General features: G+C 41.5%; 1 protein-coding gene across 15 annotated transcripts in view; it reads left to right on the top strand.

Annotated features, from left to right (window-relative positions):
- Window positions 1–16,254, top strand: part of TRAK1 (trafficking kinesin protein 1) — a 142,273-nt gene that overhangs the window by 104,497 nt on the left and 21,522 nt on the right. For all 15 annotated transcript variants that reach the window (XM_081164412.1, XM_081164416.1, XM_081164405.1 and 12 more), the window contains 9 exons: window positions 1,196–1,296; window positions 2,354–2,462; window positions 4,895–4,973; window positions 5,811–5,941; window positions 6,089–6,163; window positions 8,037–8,174; window positions 9,050–9,126; window positions 10,746–10,982; window positions 12,181–12,497. In XM_081164412.1, the coding sequence (XP_081020538.1) occupies window positions 1,196–1,296; window positions 2,354–2,462; window positions 4,895–4,973; window positions 5,811–5,941; window positions 6,089–6,163; window positions 8,037–8,174; window positions 9,050–9,126; window positions 10,746–10,982; window positions 12,181–12,497 (1,264 nt within the window). The remainder of the gene's footprint in view (window positions 1–1,195; window positions 1,297–2,353; window positions 2,463–4,894; window positions 4,974–5,810; window positions 5,942–6,088; window positions 6,164–8,036; window positions 8,175–9,049; window positions 9,127–10,745; window positions 10,983–12,180; window positions 12,498–16,254) is intronic.

The raw sequence follows: 16,254 nt of genomic DNA, 5'->3' as shown, positions 1-16,254 counted from the left end.
TCCCTTTACTCTTTACCTTTAACCATGAAATAAATTTAGTTCACAGCTTTCATATCTGCACGTAACGGCTTAGGATCTGTCTTCTTCCTGATTTGTCATTGTGTTATTAAATTGGAACAAAAGCATTTTGTTGATGACATGCCAAGTTATTTAACAGGCAAGAGTATGTGGAGATATAATCTTTAGCATTATCCTTTTTCTTGGATGTTCAGATTTAATTTGTGAACAAGGAGTCTTCTACCTGAGTGCATTTTAAGTGATAAAATTATTTCTGGTTTTAAATTTTAAATGCATTTCAGTTTTTGGGTTAGCTCAGGAAAATAAATTAAGCTAAGAAGTTCATCCATATCAAATTTTGACTTGTTCATTGAGTCAACAAGTGTGTGTGCTTGTTGAGTGACTATCATGGTCATTTTACTCCTTCTCTTGTCCTTCTGCTGTGAGCTAAGCCACAGTTTGACTTACTGTGTCATCTGAACCCAGACTTGTGGTTTGTCTTGCTTTAGAACAAACCTTGGTTACAGCTTATGGTTTCTCTGGAGCAAGAAAAACCACAAGCCCAGGTTCAGATGACGCATTAAGCCAAACCATGACTTAGATCTCAGCAGCAACAGGATTGAGGGAGGAATAAAGTAGCCTGTGCATCCACACTAAACCATGGCTTGGCTTAGTGTTGCATGTGAACCAGGTCACAGGAAATGGAACTCCTGCTTCCAAAACAAAAAGAGGAAATTGAGAAGAACAATGGAGAGAGAAACAAACAAGGCTGTTATAGTTCATTTCCCTTCCAAAAATGGGGAAGGATTCCAACTTACAGTCTTAGATTGTGTCTATCTAGGAATGGTGTTTTGTTATATCTTGCTTGAAGTGGTCCTCTTGTTTGATTCACTACCAGGTTTCAGAGTTCTCCATTGGTGTCCTACTATTTAATTAACAACACTTATAATAAAATAGTGATGAATTTGCAACTTTTGAAATGAAAAAGATACAGAGAAGTAACCCTCCTTTAATCGTAGCAGGCACTGGAATTCTTGATCTGTGTTTTTCTTCCAACAGAGGGAATCTTCCTATGTCCTGTTTGAAGTAGATCCCTTGGCTAGCAGAACCACACAAAGCCCAACACGCAGTTTTGCTATCCAAGATGAGCTTGAAAACAAATGTATGACAGATTTCCCTCCCCCCTTCATTTGTTCAGGTTTCTCAGTTACGTCATGAGCTGTCCATGAAAGATGAGCTGCTTCAGTTTTACACCAGTGCTGCTGAAGAGAGCGAGCCGGAATCCATCTGTTCAACTCCGTAAGTTTGGGCCAGGAAACATAGGTCATGCTATACTGTCCATTTTGCATCCTTCTGCCCCATCTGGCATAGCCACATGATTTTTGTATTCAGCATCTGGCATCACCACATGGGTTTTGCATCCAGGCTGCAGGTGAGCCTCAGCTCCCAATGAAAGGACCAAACGGTCAAGTCGTGTCTGTATTATCTCACCACTGAGTACTCTTGATCATGAGTAGGTGTTACCAACAGTACTCAGCTGTGGTTTTACTAGTCTCCTTTTGGGTTCATTCTGTAGTGTCCTCCATTTGGACCTTTCTGGTAAATAGTGCAAAAATACAGCATACACACAGTTTGGTTACCAGCATTAGATGTTTTGGGCTTCCATTGACTGACAGTAGACCCAACTGATCTGTGCAGCAATATAGAAGTCCAGTGCTGAGCTACAAGATCCAATTCAGAACCTGATATTCATAGCAGGCTCACACCAGTTAAGAAATGGGATAACCAGTCTACCTCCCTGACAGGGAAGTTCTTCCTTAGTTCAGTAATATGTCACTTTTGCTATATCCAACAGGGACAAAGTTTTGAACCAAATCCTGTCCTTTTGAAGAATTTTGTTCAGCAACACAACAGCATGTTAACAAAGACTGATCAGCAGTTCAAATCTGTTCTTGAGCAACGAAAAGCCAAAGTCTCGTTTCATAGGCGGTTAACAGTACATTACAACCCCTGCTTGCCACTTTCCCTTTTTGTGTGCCTCCGCTGCTGCAGCTTTTTATTATTTAATGTGTTGTAGCAGTCATGGAATCATAAGATTACTTTTTGCAAACCATCTCCTTCAGAGAGCTAAAGTCCGACCCCCCCCCCCCAGTTTGCAGCTAAAGGTTCTCCGTTAGAAATGGGCGGAATAAACACAATGACTTCATTTCTTTCTTTATTTTTAACTCTCTGACAACCTATGAAAATGCTAGATCTCATTTGGCTCTGGGTGTTGGAACTTTTGCTGTGCAGCTCCGCTGCAAAACTGCAAACAAAAGGGAGCAAAAATAAACGTGTCTAATGGGCCTCTTACCAGGTTGAAGAGGAATGAGTCGTCTTCATCTGTCCAGAACTATTTTCATTTAGATTCCCTTCAAAAGAAACTTAAGGACCTTGAAGAGGAGAACGTTGTGCTTAGATCAGAGGTAAAACATATCCCAGTATTTTACCTACCATAAGTTTGCTTCTTTTTCCATGGGAATCAGGACTGATTGATTAGTAAGCTTTCACTCCATAAATTCTGTGTAATCTATAGATTATTCTCTCCACCCCACCCTGCTTCCCTATGAATGTTTGCAAATACTGTGTGACAGTATTGACCCTTGTCTAAGGCGTAGATTTAAAGCATGTTCCTTCAAAGAGTCATGGGAACTGTAGTTTAAGGGTGTTGAGAATTATAGCTCAGTTCCCAGGATTCCTGGGGGTGGGGTGTGCTTTAAATGTTTGGTGTTTATGAAGCCTGACACCAACAGTAAGTGAGGTGGCAAGATCGTTCCTTGACTGCAGGCTACAGATAGTGGTGATGGTTACATGTTTGGAGCTCCCCTTGCAAGCATTACAGTCCAAGCAGTGCTGGCTTTGGGTTAGCTCCATCAAGGCCCCTGACTCTTTGCTCCACCATCCTGCTATTGGCACCTACCTTCTCTTTCTCTGCCTCAATGGACCCAAAAGGAGAGGACAAAAGAAGCGAGTAGCTTATCTTCTGTGCTGCTTCCACTCACTCTTGCTCTCTCACTGGGCAACTAACCATGAGGGTGAGATGAAGGGATCTGCTGGCTTATCCGCTGGTTCTGGTGCTCCTTTTCTTCCTGGCTGTGATCATCACTCGGGAGAGAACAAGTGACCCCAATGGCAATCATGGCAAGAATGAGGAATAACTATCACTGACTATGAGCAACTGGGGGTCGGGGAGTGGAGACCAGTGAGGAGAAGAAGGAGCACAGAATAGATATATTGTCCTGACAGGGTTCTCCCCCCCCCAAAAAAAAAACTTGCCACCCATACTGAATCTACAAATGGCTTTGCCACCCCATCTGTTTGTGTACACTAGCTTAAGGGTGATTTGCTCAGTGTCTGAAGGCCTACATTTCCATAAACCTAAAGACACAAGGCAAATAGATCCTGCACCAGTGGAAATTGAGACTATTTCAGTGTGTGTTATGGACCTAGCCTGCTCCCCTTTGGAATTCCCCTTAGTATATCAAGATTACTGTTCATTTCATGGCCAGGAAAGAGTTTTCCTGTTCATGCAAAGTTTTGAAAACAGTTTCCCCACTGTGAGAGCCGGAATGAGCACTTTGCAACATTGTGGATTAGCCTAGTGTTTAGAGGCTGGTTGTAATGCACAGCATCTGATATAAGTAGGGACACTCATTTGATAGTCATGCTGAAAAAGTCAAGATGGCGATAGCTTCTTAACTAAGCATTGCTCCCAAGATTAGCACCGTAAATGTTAAGAAGCTATTTATCAGGCTGGAAGTTACAAGTACAAACCTCCCTTGAGCTTTATTTACCAAAGTATGTTACAGACTTGTGTTTCTATTGAATCTTTTTGTGTGTGTTGTGTTTGGGGTGTGTTTTTAATAGTGAACATTTAACTCTTCCCCTTAATATGTTTTCCAGCCATTAAATTTGATGTTAATCTTTTAAGCTTTGCCTATGTATTTGCGTGTCGAGGTCCCCAGGTCCACCCCAATAACTCACACATCACACAGAATTTTTTGTTTAAGGTTTTTGGCATAATTTTGGCCACAACTTTATTAAAATACAAATTTGTGAGTGGTTGCTTAGGCATTGGTTGCGACTATCTGCCCCCACCATGGGGGACAGACTGACATTCCGCACAATGCGAAAGTCAGAATGGGGGAATACACTTGGGGGTTACGCGGAGCAGGGAATCTGCCCTCACCCCAAATGCAACCAGGAGCTCATTGCTATGGCCCGAGCCCCCTTGACAGAGTGGACAAGCAATAGTTAGCCCCCAATTCCTTTAACGGAATCCCTTGCAGCAGCAGCATTAGAGGGGCAGGCACAGCCAATCCATGCCCCTCAACCAACCAAAGCAGAGGAAGCCCTAGCCTCGTGCAAGGAGTTTTAGCATTTCTGGCTGTCAATCAATAAATGGCAACATTAATTTCTTCCCAACAACAAGGGAAGCCCCAATCGCATCAGTGGCCAACGATCAGTTAGCCCGCCCCCAACTTTGGAGTGTCCTGGCGGCCCCCACCGCAACACGTGCTCTCCATGAAGGAGAACACGCTATATCAAAAATCAATGATGACACCTAGTGGTTGTGACTAGTCATTGTTCCACATAGTCACAAGAGGGATGTGGGAGACTATTAATTGCTTGCTTAGCCTTTCTCAATCTCCAGGCATTTTTGAACTACAATTCCCATCATCCCTGACCACTGGCCATGCTGGCTACATTTAGGGACCCAAGGTTGAGAAAGGCTGTGTTTGCTGATGTCCTGGAATTGTGGTCTGCTGTTGAAAGTTTCTCCCCTTTTTACAAGGCTAGATCCAGCAAGAAGTTAACACAATGCTAATTTTGGATTATTATTTTTTAAACAATACAGGCTTGCCAGCTGCAGACCGAAACCATTTCTTTTGAAGAGAAAGAACAACAGCTTGTCAACGACTGTGTAAAGGAGCTCAGTACGTTTTCTTCTTTCCCTGCTTTTTGACAGAATAATCAGGATGTTCTGATACAAGGGTTTTCTTTTGGAGTTTGTGCCATTTTTGTGTGCAATGCAAGGGAGTTGGTGTGTGTTGCTTTAAGTTATCAGCAGCCCCAGCACTTGGGTTGAGAACTAATGCACCTACAACACTTGGTTTCAGAACTGTTTTGTCCCTGTTCCCTTACACTGCTTGTATATTGAGAAAACCCACCCTGCAACTGCAGTAACACTTCAACAATATTTATGGCAATGGCATTTTCTATGTAGCTCTGCAGCAGTTGGAAAAACCTTCCTAATGCCAGATTGCATGTTCTCTTTCTCTGCCTCTCTGTTCAACGATAGCTTATAGTAAAGGTAAAGGTAAAGGGACCCCTGACCATTAGGTCCAGTCATGGCCGACTCTGGGGTTGCGGCGCTCATCTCGCTTTATTGGCCGAGGGAGCCAGCGTACAGCTTCCGGGTCATGTGGCCAGCATGACTAAGCCGCTTCTGGCGAACCAGAGCAGCACACGGAAACACCGTTTACCTTCCCGACAGAGCGGTACCTATTTATCTACTTGCACTTTGACGTGCTTTCGAACTGCTAGGTTGGCAGCAGCAGGGACCGAGCAACGGGAGCTCACCCCGTCGTGGGGATTCGAACCGCCGACCTTCTGATCGGCAAGCCCTAGGCTCTGTGGTTTAACCCACAGCGCCACCCGCGTCCCTCTTAGCTTATAGTAGTACCTTGTTTATATTGATTTAGCAAGCAATTGCGATGCCAAATATTTTTCCATGCCAGCTCATTCTTACAATTGTTTCTTAATTATTTAAGGAGATGCAAACATCCAGATTGCAAGTATCTCTGAAGAGTTGGCCAAGAAAACTGACGACGCTGCCCGACAGCAGGAGGAAATCACTCACCTTCTCTCTCAGATAGTGGATTTGCAGAAAAAGGCAAAAGCTGTAAGGTTCATTAAAGTAACAAGCAAAATAGCTAATGTAGTGCCACCTTTCTGATGAGCCTCTTCTGTTCCAATGCCTGTTAAAATATTTTTAAAGGAAGAGAAAGCATGGGGTGGCTAATCTGTTGTGATGTTTGTCTTTTTTCAGTGTACGGTGGAAAATGAAGAACTCGTCCAACATCTGGGAGCCGCTAAAGATGCCCAAAGGCAGCTCACAGCAGAAGTGAGTGTGCCTCTCTAATAGTCATGTGGTTATGGAGCAGGGAGATGCTTTCAGTTCAGTTGATATCAGTAGCCTTGAAATGTTGTAGCCTCGTTGCATTTGGTCTCATGGCAGAAGAATACCATATTTTTCATTCTATAAGACGCACCAGACCACAAGACACACCTAGTTTTTGGAGGAGGAAAACAAGATAAAAAATATTCTGAATCTCAGAAGCCAGAACAGCAGGAGGGATTGCTGTGCAGTGAAAGCAGCAATCCCTCTTGCTGTTCTGGCTTCTGGGATAGCTGCGCAGCCTGCATTCGCTCCATAAGACGTACACACATTTCCCCTTACTTTTTAGGAGGGAAAAAGTGAGTCTTATAGAGCAAAAAATACAGTAATTTGAATAAGAGATGAGCATATTTGTGATAGCTTTTGAATTCAGTTTCCTTGGGTCTACACAGTGTCATTTCAGACCTATAGGAATGAAATTGCTTAAAACCTTAAATATAGTAATCATCTGAAATCAAAAAACCTATTCTTTGATATATGCAGGGAGGTTTTTTGGTCCTTGGAAAGCTTAATGGCATTTTGGATAAGAAACTGAGCATAGAAGTAGACTTGGCAATGGACTATTTCCTTGGTGCAAGCCTATACCTTTTAAGATTAGGCCTACCCTCAGACAGGCCTCTGACGGCTGAGCCTTCTGTGCTGTGAATTAAGTAAGGATCACAGATCATAATCTCCAGGATAAATGGATTTGCAAAACAAAAGAAACACTAAGGCTGTGATCCTATATAAAAGGTAAAGGGACCCCTGACCGTTAGGTCCAGTCATGACCGACTCTGGGGTTGTGGCGCTCATCTCGCTTTATTGGCCAAGGGAGCCGGCATACAGCTTCTGGGTCATGTGGCCAGCATGACTAAGCTGCTTCTGGCAAACCAGAGCAGTGCACAGAAATGCCGTTTACCTTCCCGCTGGAGTGTTAACTATTTATCTACTTGCGCTTTGATGTGCTTTTGAACTGCTAGGTTGGCAGGAGCAGGGACCGAGCAACGGGAGCTCACCCTGTTGTGGGGATTTGAACCGCCGACCTTCTGATCGGCAAGTTCTAGGCTCTGTGGTTTAACCCACAGCGCCATCCGTGTCCTTTGTGATCCTATATACATGGGAGTAAATTGCAGTGAACACATTGGGATTTACTTCCAAAAAAATATGTATGTAATTCTTTGTTGTAAGAGTTGTAAGTAAAAGAGGATAGCTTGTAGCCCAATTCTGTGCAGATGTGAGCATGCTTAAGCCCAGAGATGTCAGTGGTCTTTCAGTACACTTAACCTTGCGCAGCATCAAGCTGTATATTCTTCTAACTGTTCAATCCTTGGACTTTGCTCTTTGAAAATGTGGCCCTAGGAAAGTTCCAAACCAAGTGCGTGTATGTAAGGACAGAATCTGATTTCTTGCGTTTTCTGTTTTTTCATTTAAAAGTAAGGCGCTAGTCTTTCATTGTCACACAGACAGCTTTAAAATTTGTCTGCAAGACCGAAAAAAACCTGTGCAGTCTCCATGATGAAGTGATGGCTCTTTTGGGCCTTGCGGAGCTTTTTATCTAATAAGTTTTGCAAGACAATGATGATTCTATGCAATTTGCATCAGTTATTCAGTTATTCTAGAGCTCAACGGAATCGTAGTCTCTTCAATGGCAAATTGCTTGGACCATCATTAAAATACATACAGACAGAACTAAACGTACATGTGGAACGTACAATTCATAAATATTTAGCTTTTTATTATTTATTTAAAAGTGTCCTCCCCTCCTCATTTGCATAGTTTTCTGTAGCTTTTAGATAGCCCAAGGTTCCTGGAGATAATTTCCATTCTGTGTGCATTGCAGTTACGAGAGCTGGAAGACAAGTATGCAGAGTGTATGGAGATGCTTCATGAGGCGCAGGAAGAGCTGAAGAACCTTCGGAACAAAACGATGCCAAATGCCATATCACGCCGTTACCACTCCTTAGGCCTTTTCCCCATGGTAATAAGCCTTATAAAATCATTTCTGAGAAACGCATCTCATGCCAGCAGTGGCGCAAGTTTGATTAGCATTAGGAAATAGATCCCAAAACTAATTTCAGTACATATTGAGAGGAGAATCTGGATCATTGCCTTGAATCTTCCCTTAAACAGAGGAAGGGTCTGAGGTTGTGGGTGCTACTAAACCCACTTTGGAAATAATTGCAGTATTGGTGATATAGTGAAATGCAAGCAATGGCTGGAGCTATTCATAGGGGAAGACTAGCTAAATGGTTCCTTTCTGTTACCGTAAAAGAAGCCCCAAGTATATCCATAGCTGTCAAGCGTCCCTTATTTGGCGGGACAGTCCCTTATCCCAGCGCCATGTCCCGCTGCTGTCCCTTATTGATGATGTCCCTTAAATTTCCCGGGTTTCAAAGGAAGCAGCTCCCCTCCCTCCCTCCCTGCCAGCCAGGGAGGAGGGAGGCTCCAACTCTGTTGCTTGGCTGCGTTGCTCACCCAATAAGGAGTCTTAAGAATGACTGGGGGGTGGACCTTGCATGCCTTGTGCTGATCAAATCGGCCGCGTTGCCTGGGGACTCGCCTTTGCTCAGCGCTTGCCAGCGGAGAGGTGACGGTGGTTTTCCTTGAGGCTGGGGGCTTCGTTTGGCTGCTGGCTGGGCTTTCTGCCTTTGGCTCGGAGGGGCTCAGAAGTTGAACTTACCTGTGCCTGGAAAATCCCTTATTTTGGCTGCTGATCCCTAATTTTTGAGGCAACTGGTCCCTTTTCAAATCTGTAAGTTGACAGCTATGAGTATATCAGCATCACTGCATACTACGAAAATAGACGTACATGTTAATGACATGCTGTAACACCATTTAAAATTGTCTTAACAGGATTCCTTGGCAGCAGAAATTGAAGGGTCAATGCGAAAAGAACTGCATCTGGATGATCCTGACAGCCCTGACTTAACGTATGACTGATGCATTGTGATATTTTACTAAGAAAAGTAGAAATCAAACATTTTTATGCAATCCCAAATTAAGAATGCCATCTCATTTCTTTCTAGCAAGGAAGGTAGACCTGAACTCATTACTTAGAAATGGTCCCCTCTCTGTTGGAGAGGAAAGCAATTGAGAAGAAAGCTTAAGGATATTTTAAAGGCCAATTTTTAAAGAACTTTGGGGCTTTGGGGGAAGTTAAATAAAATGTTTTTTCAGAAGCATTATAGTTAAAATTGGAAAAATAAACATGTTATTTGCACCTCGAATAGTGTCAAATCACTATTTTGGTTATCCGTCTTCTTAACACAGATGAAAATTCAAACTGCAAGCTAAATAGTGAGGAGGAAATAATTAAAAACTTCCTATATTTATTCTGCACAAGTGAGAAAGTGGTACTCAGAAATAGCGAAACATGGCTGCTAAGTGTCAGAGTGCTTAAGCTTGTATATGTGGACACACTAGACAACTTTATAGTAGCATTATCTCAAGAGACATGATGTATAGCTGCAGCTATACAGGTGTAAGTCAGATCGGTATTTGGATGGGAAACTGCTGGGAGTCCATTGTGTACTTCCTTGAGGTCCCTGGAGCAAAGGCAGGATATGAAAAATGTGCTTATTCATACAACATTGAAGTAGCTCAGGACCACTGCATATGCTTTGGCTGGCATGCAGAGGCAGCTGTGTGGTGGTATCCATAGTGTTTGACCACAGGATCAGATTACTGGAATGGTCCCTAAAATATCTATGATAGCTTAGAAGAAATTTCCTGATCCATGTGGCAAAGCTGCAGTATGCAAGTAGCTCACCACGTGGTGCTGGTTATATGAAGTTCATATAAATGCTCATCATGTGCTGCCAGCCATTTAAAATTGTGATGTGGCAACTAGAACATCTGCTTTATCCTGAAGTCACAAGAAAATGCTTGATTTCCTCATTGCTGGCAATAGTTGACCAAGCTGCCTACCGCCTACTGCTGTATCGTTTTATGCACAAGCGCATTTTGTGGGCATTTTTTATCTTAAAAACCAAACAAGAAACCCCAAACCACCACTGCATGTTACTATTGCTACAGGGAGAATGCAACGAGTATAGGAGATCCCACATTTTATTTCCATAGAGGATCTCCCTGGCTGTTCAAAACCTGCTTTTCTAACCAGAGCTATGCTGCAGGGTAAGAGAGATCCCAGGATCAATACAGGATCTTCTGGTTCAGTTAATTGCTTTCTCTCAGGATAGTTGGTGGGGAGCATGTAAGCATTTGAGCCCAATAATTATTCCCCGTTTCATCCTGGGGTACAGTCTTGGCCAAGTTTCAAGAGAACAGGGTCATTTAGTAAGTGATCTGGAAAATGGGAAGTATTCTTTGGGGAAACTTTAGTATTTTACAGCTCTTCCCCTTTCTGTAGAACGACTTTTAACCATTTGTCCGATTTTGTTCACTCTTGATCATAATCACAAAGCTAATCTCTGAGACCATGTTTTTCTCTTACAAAAGCTGAGCTTAATATACTATGATGTCCCCGCAGACAATTTCTCTGCAGTGGGTTTTATTTTGCTGGTTACTAACTGCTTGTGTCTTTTGTCAGCCATCACAAGAGAGTCTTTGATGCCGTGCGAAACATCAACCAAGTGGTAAAGCAGAGATCTCTAACTCCCTCTCCAATGAACATCCCTGGGTCTAACCAGTCTTCAGCAATGAACTCGGTCATTTCTAGCTGTGTCAGCACACCACGATCCAGCTTCTATGGAGGAGACATTTCCAATTTTGTGATAGACAACAAGACTAATAGCATCATCCTAGAAACTGACTCTACTGACTCTGGGTCAGTAATGTATACTTAGAGTTTAGCTGTATCTCCAGAACAAGAACTTCCTAATTCTTTTCTTCTGTTCAGTGACTTGTGCTATATGTTGGATGCTATACTAGCCATACATTATGAGGATACTCAATATTGCTAGCCTAACATTGTAAGAAGGATCAATATTGCTATATGAGTGAGATATTCAGAAGAAACCTGATTTTCATATATTATTGTGCTGCAGCCTCCTAACACAGGACAAATGAACTATATTGGGTTGTCTTAAATTACTGGACACCTTAAAATTTGCAAACTAATGTTCACTAATTTAACACCAGTGTGGTATGGTTCAGGCAAATCATGTTTGTGTTAATGACTATATTTCCTTTAACAATTGCTGTTAACTGGTTCCTGTTATTGACACATTGTCCTGCTAGTAAGAGAATTGTTTAAATCATTTTTGGGGTTTGTCATTCTTGACTTTTTTGTAACTGTGAGGCTTTCCTCCTCTAATTATCTGCCCATCATCCACACTGAGCCCCAACTACAACTTGATTTGGTTACTTTGAAATGTGTGCAATCCCCCAAATGATTTTCTATGCTAGGAAATGCCTGACCTACCTTTCGCATACATGGAGATCTATATTTATATCCATATTGTGTGTGTGTTTAGCTTACATAGCTGCAAAATTGAAATTCTGATGACAATTTTAGAGAACAAAAAAAAAAAAAAAATGCAAGCAGACAATAAGAGATGCTAAAAAGAATTTGAGAAACACATTGCTAAATACAGCGCATAGCTCTATGAAGATGTCAACCTCGCACATTCCTAGGCCTGCCATTTATATTTTCAAATCTAGACTACTATATTCTGCTGGTGAAGCAGTTAATTGGCTACGGAGAGCTCAGAGCAGTTTTGATGGCATTTCAAATATTGGCATTTTGGGTGTCTCCCCCCCCCTTCCTGTTGCTTGTACACACAGTGTAAATTTAAATAAAAAAATTCCTTCCAGTAGCACCTTAAAGACCAACTAAGTTAGTTCTTAGTATGAGCTTTCGTGTGCATGCACACTTCTTCATGCACACGAAAGCTCATACCAAGAACTAACTTAGTTGGTCTTTAAGGTGCTACTGGAAGGAATTTTTTTATTTTGACTATGGCAGACCAACACGGCTACCTATCTGTAAGTGTAAATTTAAGTGTGTTTTGTCCTTGTTTTAGAAATGAAGAAAAGAACAAAAAACCTGGAACCCCAGGAACCCCTGGCTCTAGCGACCTGGAAACGGCCCTTCGAAGGCTGTCTCTTCGGAGGGAGAACTACCTGTCCGAGAGGAGGTTCTTTGAAGAAGAGCAGGAAAGGAAGCTGAGGGAACTGGCCGAGAAGGGTGAACTCCGCAGTGGCTCCATCACTCCAACGGAGAGTATCATGTCGTTGGGAACTCACTCCAGGTTTTCCGAATTTACTGGCTATTCAGGAATGTCCATCAGCAGTCGCTCTTACCTCCCAGAGAAGCTTCAGATTGTGAAGCCCTTAGAAGGTGATAACAAAGCGCCTAGGCCTTTATCTGTTCTCCTTAGTGACTTTCTATGGTCTCTTCTCCATCAGCAGGAAGCGGGAAATCTTTGTAACACATACTCATTTTACTTTAGAGACAGCCATCCACGTTGCTTGTTTAAACTCTTCTGAGAAAAAGATTTTGTTGCTTTTGAGTAAGCAATCTCTGGAGTAAGTGTGTTGTGTACACTCTAAGATATTTCAGTGGTATATTTTTATAGTTCAGTAAATGGCATTTGAATTTCTAGTTTCATTCACATATTTGTAGAACACTGCAGAGTGGGGGAAGTAGCACTGATATGGAGAAGACCTGTAGAGACGTGTGGTGATTCATTAAACTGCAACTTGTAGAAGACCATTTCTTTTCTTTACATTCTGTGCAAGCTACTCAATTACTTGCTACGGCTGTCCTACCAGTAGGTGTCTAGGCAACAGTTCCAAATCACTTGCACGGTGGCACCTTGGTTCTCAAACTTAATCTGTTCCAGAAGTCCCTTCCAAAACCAAAGCATTCCTTTCCCATAGAAAGTAATTCAAAACAGATTAAGCCCTTCTGGACTTTTAAAAACAACCCCTAAAACAACAGTTTAACATGAATTTTACTATCTAACAAGACCATTGATCCATAAAATGACAGCAATAATCAATGTACTGTACTATAAAATAAGCAAGACAGTATTGTAGATGATAAAAATTAAAATGATTTTTTTCCCTTACGTGCACTGATGATAGTCCTTGTTTGAATGGGGGGCTTTTATCCATTTCTGCAGTCACACAATCAATCAATCAGTAAGTAGCTGAACTGGGTTCCACACAGTCACAAAAGCAAATGAACCGAAAAAGCCTCAAAAACAAAAATGCAAAATAAATAGCAAAAACCAAAGCACCAGACTTAATCCGCTCCGGAAGTCCATTTGACTTCCGAAATGTTCAAAAACTCTGATTGGTGCAGGCGCCCTGGAAACAATAGCCGACAACCCCTTTGGATGTTCGGCTTCTGAAAAAACATTAAAAAACTGGAACACTTACTTCCGGGTTTTCAGCGTTTGAGAACCAAGGTACCACTGTATCCGAGTTGTTTTGCTGCCTTCAGAGTGGCTGTTACAAACGAACCTCACAGCGTTTGTCAGGCTGAACTCAGGACTAGGATGTCAGTATTCTTTCAATTCAAGGCACTGAGAGATGTTTATATTGCAGTCCGGTATAAATTTAAGTCCCACTTAATTGAAGGTCGCACAGAAATGCTTAGTTGTGTATTTGAATTACAGTCATGGGGTTTCTAACTTAAGTAAAGCTGCTCATTACTTGTTTTCATTTTTTAATACATAAGCTATTTCAGGTCGATAGCAATATCAATCTTATTTTGACCAGTCTGACAACATAGAACATGTTACTATGTTTCATTTTTATGTGAGAAAATAATTTTTGTGTGTGTGCATAAAAGTAGCATGTGCTTGCAGCTCAAATAAGTCAAGAAAGAAATACCCTCTGTAGCTTTCTTAAGATGCCCACATAAAATTCTTAAATCTTTCCAGACAACCAACCTTCATTTTACTGGTTCTTATCATTGTAATAGGTTTCTGTCATCCACTTATCTCTCTGCTTTCTTCTTCAATAAACTTTCAGTCTCCATTTTCTCTGTCTCTCTTGATTTTTCACTTTATTTCCACCCCCCTTTGTGTATTGAACCTTTTCTTCTTCTTCTTCTTGTATAGATCATTCATATTACTGGCCATCTTTCACATTTAAAAAATATTTACCATGCATTCATTGTTGAGGAGTGAATCGAGCCCTTATAATTTAAAAAAAAACATTTATTTTGGGAGGAAATGATATTGAAATTTGCAAGAGAAGAAGGGAAAGTAATTTGGAAGAAACAAGGACCTTTTCTCACCCAACTGCAATTCATTACACTTTGCACAGAGTTTCTTTTTTTTACTTTTCACTCCTGTCAGTTTCTTAAGGAAATACTTACAGCAGCAAACAAAAACAAATTCAGTGAGGGGTGTTTTTGTTTTTTAAAATTTTTTATTAGTGGTAGTGGATTATTTAGTTCCATTTCTATTATAGGTAAAAATTCCTGTCAGGGACCACTGCATATTCCTGCATTGTAGAGGATTGGACTAGATGACCCTAAGGGTCTCTTCCAACTATGATTCTGTGAGAGAAGTTTTCATTATTTTAACATTTTTAATATTGTCTTTTAAACATGCTTCCTCCCTCCCACCATCATCTCCAAAAGCCATGCATAATTTTTTTTTATAATATTACTTAACTGCAGGCACTATATAATGAAGTCAGTAGAAAGGTACCTATCAGTCCAGTGATCATTGTATACTTATTCAAATATTTATTTATAAATTATGAAACGGGGTTGTATATTTATAGACACTGAATAAATATTAGGCTCTCAGTTGCCACAGCCCCATACGTGGGAAAACGCCAAGTTTCTCTTGGTGCAATTCCTGTTCAAGTGAACGTTCTGCATGGAACTCTGATTTTTTTCCCTCCACTATTGTCTCACTGTCTCGAAACAAAAAACTGGACTGACACTTGAATGAGAATGACGTGCTTGGGAAACTGCTTATGGGCCCCTCCAACTCTCCGAAACTCATATTATACCATCTAAAAAAATTGTACAACAATGCCTGCAAGAGTAAGGGAATAATGTTGCCCTTGCTTTAGCAGTGTTTGCCAGCTGATGCCATAACTCTGGTGTCAAATATGACAGCTTAAGTTCCATAGCCATTAGTGATCTTTGCGATGACACTCCTGGTCCTTTACGAGCAATGCTGAAGAAAGTAGAGTCTCCATTAAAGCATCCGAAACATAAAGAAAGTATCCGTCACTCATGTATATGTTTGAACATGGGATTATGTAAGCTTGGGTCATCATGCGCTTGAGTCGTTTTGCTAAGTTGAGATGGTCACCTGAAAGCCAAAGTTCTGCTGTCAGGTTGCTGCCCATGCGGCTTTGAATGGAAGACATAATAAAAGATCCATTGTGGTTTTCCAGTGCCCTCTTAGTTGATTTGTTAATTTTTGTTAATCTTCCCCCCCCCAGCCCAAGTAGATACCTAATCAAATAAACACATGAGGAATCTAGATGGATTTTGTCTATCATAGTCTGTTCTAAACTGCATTTCCCTTTCTGAATTTTCTGTGATATGTTGTGCTCGGAAAGAGGGGCCCTGCTTTGAAGATCTTAATAATGAAGCACAAGGATGGTTAGGAATTCTGTTCTGCCTTCCCTTCCTCCTGTGTGTCGCTCTCTGCCAAATGACCTTCTTTGACTTCCTTATAATGTATCGTAGGAGCAGCAAATTGCCCAGGCGATGAGCATAAGGATCAGGGGAGTTCATTCATGGCACCTGCAGCCTCACATGCAATCCTGCGCTTTGCTGTCTCTATCCAGTGGATTGATCTGCTGTGATTGTCTGCTATGATTGCCAAACCCTCAAACTGATGTTGATTAATAAAAACCTAGCATTACAATCCTATCCACATCTACTGCAGAGCAAGCCCCATTAAGTTCATTGGGACATGCTCCCAGGTGAGTGTGTATAGGATTGCAACCTTCATTCTGTATTTCCAGTTTTTCATTTCAAAGGAAAGAGTTTTGTTCCTTTTTAGGGAGACATAATAATAGCGAAGAACTGTCTTATATAAGAAGCATATAGATTATATAGATTATATAGAAGTATATAGATTAAGGGCTCAAACTGATTGCCAGCAGAGATT

Source organism: Podarcis bocagei, assembly GCF_964188305.1.
Source record: "Podarcis bocagei genome assembly, chromosome: 12".
Taxonomy (NCBI): Eukaryota; Metazoa; Chordata; class Lepidosauria; order Squamata; family Lacertidae; genus Podarcis; species Podarcis bocagei.
This window is presented reverse-complemented; position numbering and strand designations above follow the sequence as displayed.